Source organism: Cebus imitator, unplaced genomic scaffold (assembly GCF_001604975.1).
Source record: "Cebus imitator isolate Cc_AM_T3 unplaced genomic scaffold, Cebus_imitator-1.0 Scaffold340, whole genome shotgun sequence".
In the NCBI taxonomy this organism is placed as follows: Eukaryota; Metazoa; Chordata; class Mammalia; order Primates; family Cebidae; genus Cebus; species Cebus imitator.
Genome location: NW_016107655.1, coordinates 605,684 through 615,056, shown reverse-complemented (window position 1 = coordinate 615,056; position 9,373 = coordinate 605,684). Strand labels below are relative to the sequence as shown.

The 9,373-nt window shown below is 35.1% G+C and overlaps 1 protein-coding gene across 3 annotated transcripts in view; it reads right to left on the bottom strand.

Annotated features, from left to right (window-relative positions):
* The window catches only part of DNAJC13 (DnaJ heat shock protein family (Hsp40) member C13), a 123,502-nt gene that overhangs the window by 73,370 nt on the left and 40,759 nt on the right, over positions 1 to 9,373 (bottom strand). For all 3 annotated transcript variants that reach the window (XR_001818295.2, XM_017505696.2, XM_017505697.2), the window contains exons 10-17: positions 8,532 to 8,698; positions 8,355 to 8,434; positions 8,106 to 8,275; positions 7,561 to 7,660; positions 4,513 to 4,620; positions 3,656 to 3,811; positions 2,368 to 2,424; positions 758 to 879 (exon numbers count right to left, since the gene is read on the bottom strand). Coding sequence is in view for 2 of the 3 variants with exons in the window: in XM_017505696.2 (XP_017361185.1) it covers positions 758 to 879; positions 2,368 to 2,424; positions 3,656 to 3,811; positions 4,513 to 4,620; positions 7,561 to 7,660; positions 8,106 to 8,275; positions 8,355 to 8,434; positions 8,532 to 8,698 (960 nt within the window). In the remaining variant the exon portion in view is untranslated. The remainder of the gene's footprint in view (positions 1 to 757; positions 880 to 2,367; positions 2,425 to 3,655; positions 3,812 to 4,512; positions 4,621 to 7,560; positions 7,661 to 8,105; positions 8,276 to 8,354; positions 8,435 to 8,531; positions 8,699 to 9,373) is intronic.

The following is a 9,373-nucleotide window of genomic DNA, read 5'->3' as shown; positions in this document are numbered from 1 at the left end:
AAAGCATACCACGATGTACAACTGCACATAGGTGACAAAGATAATGTACAGTATTGCAACAAACTAAATGTTTAACTCAGCTATTAAAGTCAAAAAAATAAAAATATTTATGATACTCATTTTTACTAATATGAGTCATAACATGGTATGCTTAATATAGAGGAAAGGGTCACGTTTTAGAAACCACAAAGAGGGTTAAAAGGGCTGGAAGTCATGTAGTGTGGAATAAATGAATAAATTTATGTGTTTATATTTGAATGACTATTAGGAAAAAGGGAATCTAATTATAAGAGATTTAGGTTAAGTCTAGCTTAGGCTGGATATGTAAGGTTTTCTGTGGTTTGTTTTTACAGTAGAGTACTTAACTGACTAAAGATATTTAAAAATCAACTATGTGAGGTTTTCACATGGGGTCATGTGCATGCAAGGTGGTCACAGGAATATAAGGAGGAAAGGCTTGGGCGTGTGGTTCTAGTTCCATAAGCTTCTAAGTACTCTTTTGCATACTGGTCACATGACTGTGGTGTCAGAGCCTGATAAAAGGACGGTGGGGACAAAAAGTAAACAGTGTTTCCCCTTAAGTTATCCACAGGCAGGGACAGTGATCTTTTGGAAAAAAACCCTTCTGTAAGGAAAAGAACTAGGTGGATCAAAAAAAATGTTACATTTGTGTAATACACATTTAGTTTTATGTAATATCTGAATCAGTTCTCTAAACTGGAAGTTAATTTATAGCAAACTGAATTAAATAACCTACCTATTTGTAAGCATCCTTTGATCTGAGCTTATTGTAAACATCGCAGTATGCAAGTGTCGAGGTAAGGCACCTTCACTTAGAGCAAGCTCCTGCATTTTTGTAGCAATTTCTTTATCACCTTCCTTTGGAAAAAGGGGAAAGATGATCCCTAAAGTGGCAATCCAGGACAAGCTATCCTAACTTTAAAAAACTATTTTTACATCTTTAAACAACCACTCAGTATGTAATCAAAGTTTAAAATGCATCTTCCAGTTACCCAAAAATAACATAAGTGAGTAATAGCATAGGTAATTTTTAAACCTTTGGAATAAGGTTGAGATGTTTCCAGACAAATTTACCTTATAAACTATGCTTTGCTAAACTTAATATGAAAACTAGGTTCATTCCTTGAGTGTATACCTGCCAACAAAAAGGAGAGGCTTGGCTATTGCAAGCTTTGTAAAAGATGAATACTTTGGTAGCTAATATCAAGCAAAGAACCCATTAGCTAAAGGGACAAAATTAGCCTTTGATTGTATATAACACACTAAAAATGCAAAGAAACTTTGATGTTCCACCCAGTTCAATGCCTACGTATATATTTACAGTTACTTAAGGGCATACTAATTCTGTGTTTATTATTTAATTATGTGCTATGTTCATGCACGATAGACGAATTTTTTGGTAAAAAGAATTCTTAAATTTTATTCAAATTGCTTCTATAACAACAAAAGAATTCAAAAGCCATTTAGACTGATGTCACTGTAAACATCACAGTATGTAACAGACATTCATAGCCACAATCTTATCTTTTAAAAAATATAGAAGCATAAAGCAACTATCTTAAAGAAGTGTCGGCCAGGCACCGTGGCTCATACCTATAATCTCAGTACTTTGGGAGGCCAAGGCAGGTGGATCACGAGGTCAAGAGATCAAGACCATCCTGGCCAACATGGTGAAACCGGGTTTCTACTAAAAATACCAAACTTAGCTGGGTGTGGTGGCACATGCCTGTAGTCCCAGGTACTCGGGAGGCTGAGGCAGGAAATCGCTTAAACCCACCAGGCAGAGGCTACAGTGAGCAGAGATCACGCCACTGCATTCCAGCCTGGTGACAGAGTGAGACTCTGTCTCAAAAACAACAAAAGAAAAAGAAAAAAAAGTAGTAACTTCAACAAGATCATGCCCCAATCTCTAGAGCTCAATGACAAATACACTTTAGCAAGAACTTTTTGTTGCCTTTCTTACTTGGCATCATTTTGCTATGAACTATCAATAGATTTCTATGTAATCTCAGTATCTCAAGATTTCAACACTGTCAACAATATGCTTCCAAAAAAGAGCAAGAGATAGAATGCTAACTTTTTTAATTACTTTAAATAAAATGAATAATGCAATAAGAGATTTATTTACTCTACAACTTCACTTACTAGGAAATTAAAACTTTTATTATTACGGATTGTTTCTGTAACTACCTTAAAACTAATTTCTAAATAAAGATTTAAAATTACTTTTCTTACCCAGAGAAATGTGTATTTCCCAAAAAAGACTGAAAGGTAATATTGTCAACGTCAATTAAAACAGCCTATTAACATTCAAGTAAGGTTAAAATTTCAAAATTGTTCTCTCACCTCTATTATTGCTTTCATAACCAACCCAGCTCCTTTTATTATTGCCATGGAAGGATGCTTTAAAGTGAAGGGAAAAGAGTATCAAAAGATAAAAAAGAATTTTATTCCAACATATTTAGCTGTTACTCTTAAGAAGGATATACAGTTTTACACAAGGTATAAGTCATAAAATTAGTAAAGGATACATCTCAAAGTCAGTTTGGTTAAATATTTTAGGTATTCTTACAATACAGCTTTAGATATACAGATACATAAAAAATTTACATTAGTAGAAAGCAGCCAGCATTTACTTGATTATAATTATTTGAATAATACATATCAATGATACTAACAAAAATATAAATATGCATGTATGTACCTAACATGTACCATAATACTATATAAAATAAATGTCTTCTAGTATTTATGAAGAGCCCTGCTAAAGCTCATTTTTTTGGGGGGGGGGGGAATTTGTAAAGAAAAGGGAATTTGGGGCCTACCACAGAAAAATGAGTTTTTCACTACTAGAATAGAGGCCAGGTACAGTGATTCATGTCTGTAATTCCAGCACTTTGGGAGCCTGAGGCAGGAGGATCGCTTAAGCTCAGGAACATGAGAACAGCCTGGGCAACAAAGGGAGACCCTGTCTCTACAAAACAAATATAAAGAAATTAGCTAGCTGTGGTAGCATGTGTCTCTGGTCCCAGCTATTCAGCAACCAAGGTGGGTGAGAAGATCACTTAAGCCTGGGAGATTGAGTCTGCAGTGAGCTGTGATGACATCACCACACTTCAGTCTGGGCAATAGAACAAGAACTTCGCCTCAAAAAATAAAATAAAAAAGCAAGATAGAGAAGATGGGCAGAGTGTCAGAACTGCAGTCAACACCCATCAACAGAGCTGTACTTAAAACACCAATAAATCTGTGCGTTCAAAATGTACCAATATGATAATATACTAGGTGCATATATTTGTCAAAATTACAGATTAAGCTTGTCCAACCTGCAGCCTACATGGATGCTTGTATTTACTGAAGGCTGACCCAGGATGGCTTTAAATGTAGCCCAACACAAATTTATAAACTTTCTTAAAACATTTTTGCGATTCTTTTTTTTCAGTCATTAGATATTGTTAGTGTATTTTATGTGTGGCCCAAGGCAACTCTTCTTCTTCCAGTGTGGCTCAAGGAAGCCAAAAGATTGGACACCTCTGCTATAGAAGTATGCATATGTTAACTTAGCAACAGTGAAAACCTAAAACTGGTTCACTTAAATTCACTGTTATCTGGTAAGAAAAATACAAGCTCTCACCTGAAAGAGTTTAAAAAGAGTTCTTCCATTGGAAGCTACCATCTCTAAGAGCATATCAAACTGCTGCCCTTCAGTTGTCTCACTATATGGAGCACAGAGGGCAAAGGTAAGGAAGTCCAAGAGTGAACTAATAACTAGGGCACCAGTCCCATGATCCTGAAACAAAGCAACAAATTGCCTTTAAGACTTAGAGATGTGGAGTTTCAGTTAAATTGTAACAGTAAAGTGTTCCTTTCTATTATTCTAAATGTCAGACATAAACAATGACTTTAATTTCTCAAAATGAGATTCAAAGTTGGAGTCTTTAATACTTCTTTATTCATACAGTGAATCCATTGTCCAGCATACCTCAAAAGGAACAAAAAAAATTCACTCAAATTTCAAGAGAATGACTAAGACTTCTCAAATATATATAACTAAGGCTAATGTTTATTTGCATAAAAAGCAATCTTTGACAATACTTACAAGATTCAAGCAATCTGCTCATGTTCCTTCAAGATGCTATAGAATGACCGTCTCCAAAGTGTTATCAGGGACCGAGGAACAAATATTTGGCTTAATTTTTTTTAAGAGCAGTTTATTTCATAATGACATTTTTAAAGAAAGAGAAAACAAAAATTTGGGATATCATCATGAAAATCTAAAGGCTTTGCCATGTATCCTTCCCAGATGAATGGATACAGTCTTAAGACAAAATATTTTATCATCAGTGACCAAGCTGAACTGTGACCCATACTGACCAACACAAATTCATAAACTTTGTAATTAAAAAAAAAAATCATCCATGTGGCACTTCTAAAATATCTGTCAATAACGGTACGGTATTTACCATGAAGACAAGTTTAATTATAACTTACCACATGGGAATTAAATTTCTCCAGTAAGTTTTCCAGAAACTTCTTTGACGAGAGAAGAGAAGCTTTGTTCAGCTGTTCTTGCCTTAAATCATAGTCATCATGCATGGGCTATTAAAAAAAAAAAAAAAAAAAACAGTGATAATTCATAAGCAGTTCCATGTTCTAGCATCATACAAAGTCATTTATAAAGAGTATTCATTACACAATGAATACTTAATTAAATAATTAATTAAAATTAATAAATTAAAATAATTAAAAACCACTGCCTTTGAAGTGTAAGGCAAAAAGGAAACCCATGATAAGCAGGCAGAAGTGATGATTTACCATGATTTTGATCAGACTTCACAGATAATTTGCCCAACAATTAACTCAACATATACATACACAAGGTATTCTCTCAAAAGTTACACATCATCTTATTAAAAGGCAAACAACATTTGCCCACCCAGAATTTTATAACTGAAATTTTAAATAAAACTCAGCATTTAAAATCATGTACTAAAATTAACAACAAATGCTTGTCTCAAGGTGAATTTTCTTTTGACTATTGAGTATATAAAGCATTCCAGCATGATGGTTAGGAGTAGAGTTCCAATCCTAATTTTACTACTGACAAAACCTGGGAGACATTAAGCAAGATAAGTTACTTTATGTAACTCTGAGTTTCATTGTCCTCAGCTGTAAAGTAGGAGTAATAGTATTTATATAAGATTATGATGCTTAGATGAGATAATTCATGTAAAATACATAGCCAACACCTAATATGTAATGCGGGCTCAATGTTTGTTTCTGTTTCATAGCATTATTTTTTTACTTTTTGTGGTAAACTATATATAACAAAACTCACCATTTTAACCATTTTAAATTATAACAGTTCAGTGACATTAAGCATTCACATTGTTGGGCAACCATCACCACCACCTATCTCTAGAACTTTTTTCATTTTCCCAAACTGAAACTCTGTAATCATTAAATAATTCACCATTCTGCCTTCCTCCCAGTCCCTGGCAACCACTATTCTACTTTCTATCTGTGAATTTGACCTCATATTAATAAAATCATACAGTATTTGTCCTTTTGTGACTGGCTTATTTCATTAGCATTATGTCCTCAAGGTTCATCCATATTTCAACATGTGCCAGAATTTCCTTCCTGTTTCTGTTAATTTAGCAAACACTGTACATTACTATGGTTAACTGTATAAACTTTGGAGCCAGAATGTGGGCTTAAAGCAACCCCTAACATTTACTAGCTACATGACCTTGAACAAATTGCTTTGGCCCTAATTCCTTCTCTATAAAATAGATGTAACAGTAGCAACTTCTATAGTTCATTGGAAGATTGAATAAATTAATATAGGCAAAATTCATAGGATAGTACCTGAAACACAGAAAAAATTAGTTGTTATTGTTTATTAAATAGCTTGACAAGGCCCATTAAGGATAAAAATGAAAATTAAAGATGAATATTATCCTCAGGAAGCTGACAGATTTAGAAAAATATCTCATATTTAGAAACAGCAATAATCCAAAGAAGAAATTGCTAACAAAGATAAAAGCTGTATTTATGAAGGGTAATCTGATTTCAGGGAGGGATAAATCACTACCACCTTCAGGAATAGGGAAGCTTAATTTATTATAAAAATTTTTAATTGTTGTGGGTACATAGTAGAGTTGTCTATTTGATAAGTTTCATTTAAAGGATGACTTTTGAGCTCTTCCTGAATGATGAGCAGGGAAAGACTTCTGAGCAGAGGGAATGTACAACATATTAAAATATACATATGTATATATATTGGTCCCTGACCCTGGCTCCTGACATAGAGCACCTAAAACCCTTGCAGACAGGGGCACTAGCAGAATCTTTTGTTGCAATATTTTGGTCTTTTACCCTGGTTCCTGACACAGAGCTCCTAAGGCGTTTGCAATTTTCTAAACGATAGGGGTGCCTGACACAAAGCTCTTTAACCTTAGAATTTCCTGGGTCATAAGAACATCTTTTGTTCTAAAAAAGCAACTCTCCACATCATTGTGAATTATGTTCTACTTATCTCACTTATTTGGAACAGTAAATATAATTAATTCACTTTTGGGAATGCAAGGTTGTGTTTGTTCTATACCACTAAGTTTGCCTAAACACTTTATATAAGGAAAAGTCCCAGGTACTATACACTAAACTGAGATAATCAGAAACTTCAAAACGATACTAAACAATTGTTTCTCCCTCCATACAAGATGCCACTAAGTTAGATATTTACTGCTCAAACAGCTTTCAGATGTACCTATTCTCGAGCCCCTAGCTCAGCAACTCATTTCTTATGACAATTTGGTCTACCTGCCTCTAATTTTACTTCTAATCTATTCTCCACATACTCCTAGTGTGAGTTTTTAAAAACTCAAACCAGATCACGTTACTGCTACCTTGCTTAAAAAAAAAAAATCCTTCAGGTGCTCCTTACAAAAGGATACAAATCTAGCTCCTTCTCCTGATACAGAAGGATTTTTATTACTGTCTGCATAAATCTCTAGCTGTAACTCCCAATTAACAACCCCATACATATCTTACAACTCAACTTAATTGTTACTTTCCAAACATGCCTTTGTATATGCTATTCCACACCCAGGGTAGCTGCCTTTCCAGAGTTGGAAAATTCCTGCCAGTCCTTCAAAAATCAGATCAAATTTAACATCTTCCAGAAAGACAGAGTAAGAATCTTTTATCTTCCCCTCATCACCAAACAAAAATAAAGGGCTGCTTTTCAAGATGGCCCCTACTACCTTACCCTGTATAGATATGCCTACCTTACCAGACTGTCAACAATGTAACGGAAAAGAACTTTTGTCTTAAGATCTTTGAATTTCTAGCACATAGCACATTGCCTGGTATATAGGACGTGCTAAACAAAGGTTTGAGTAACTAAAAGGCTATGAGAACAATTTAAGAGACACAGAAACAGGGACTTATTGGTACAATGAAAATCTGGGATTGTGGAAATCAAAACCACCAGTCAACTTAAGAAAAACCAGTGTCTTTAAGAAAACTACTTACACACATAAGGGCACAAAGCATATCAACTGCCGCATGGATTACTCCGTTGTTGCTCCTCTTGAGTGCTTTTACTACCTTCACCCCTAGACGCTCACGAAACCTAATGGAACAAAAAAATAAGCATATACAGCAATATCAGAACATTTTAAATTGTTATATTATTGAAATAGGTCATCTTAACTTTCCATTGCATTACTGGAACAATGATGTATTTTAAATTCCACCTCTGAAATTCATCAATCTTCACAACAGTTTTTTCCTTGAGAGGAAAAATATTTTTTAAGATTAACTAAAACTAAAAGGAATGTAATTTCCTATTCAAATTCACCAAGAGTCAGCAATATTACTGGTGAGTATGAAACCAATATTCCACTTCTGCTCCCCTCAACCTTCCTTTTTCATTTCTCATGAATAAAGTACAATATCACCCTATAAAAAAAGGTATCAGGGTTTAGTCAAGGAAAAGGAGGTAAATCGTTCATTATTTGCCATTTTGAGTAGTTCAAACTCTTTAAGAGAAGTTAAAGTTTCAGAAGACGACTTACTTTGGAAGCTGAGTGAAAGCTAAGAAACCAGCTTTGGATGCCACAAGCCTCCTCACGGCCTGGAACTGACTCTCAAGTTCGGCATTTGAAGCAACAACATCCCCTTCTTGGGACAATAATGCTGTTATGGCATTATTGATCAGTTTTTCTTTGTTTTCTGAGAAGAGACCCTAGATGAAAAAAGAGTATTTCAAAAAAGTTTCCATACCAAAAGTTAGTAACAATGAACAACCATAAAACTTATCTTACATCTTGTGTTACTGCATGCAGGACTCCACTGTATGAAATATTAGCATTGAACCTGAATACAGCATCTGCAAAGTTGCCATCTGTAAAGACATTAAGAGATGTGAAGATACGAATTTCGAATTCTTTAATTATTAAGTAGATGGGTGGAAATGTAATCACATTTAAATCAATGCTTACTTGGAGGCGTAGCTAAGAACCTGAGGTGAAGGCTCTCTACTTCCTCATCAACAGGCATGCTTAGTAACCCCCATCGCTGACCTTTATGGGTTGGTGTCATTTTTACACAAACATCTCTATTACCAGAGGCTCTTACTCCATCCAGCAAACTTGCTAATAAGGAATCTCTAAGAAAGATTAAAGGTAAAAAAAAGGTTTTAGCATTGATGATTAAGAGGAATTTTGATCCAGCATGTAGCACAGGCCCTTGAGCAGGTAACCTGCTCAGGGACACATTATGGTTACAGTGGGAAACACAAACTGCAGAGCTTTAGGAAGAGTGCTAACACCAGCTCTTCACTGTGCTGCTACATGACCTTGTATATAAATTACTTAAGCACTAACTTTAACGTCTTTTTCTCTCCCTTTAAGATTATTTTTAACAGCTTCACTCAGTTCTAACTTACAAATCACAAAAGTCATCCAATTAAAACATACAGTTTGGTAATTTAAAAAAAATTTACACGATTGTATAATCATAACCCAGTTTTGATGTATTTTCATCACTCCAAAAAATTTCCTTGTGCCCTTTTGCGAAAGAACACTTTCCAGCCCCAGGAAATCACTCATCTGCTATATCTATAGTTTGGCTTTTTAAAGAAACTTCATAAAAACAGAATTGGGCCGGGCGCGGTGGCTCACGCCTGTAATCCCAGCACTTTGGGAGGCCGAGGCGGGTAGATCACGAGGTCAAGAGATCAAGACTATCCTGGTCAACATGGTGAAACCCCGTCTCTACTAAAAATACAAAAAATTAGCTGGGCATGGTGGCACGTGCCTGTAATCCCAGCTACTCAGGAGGC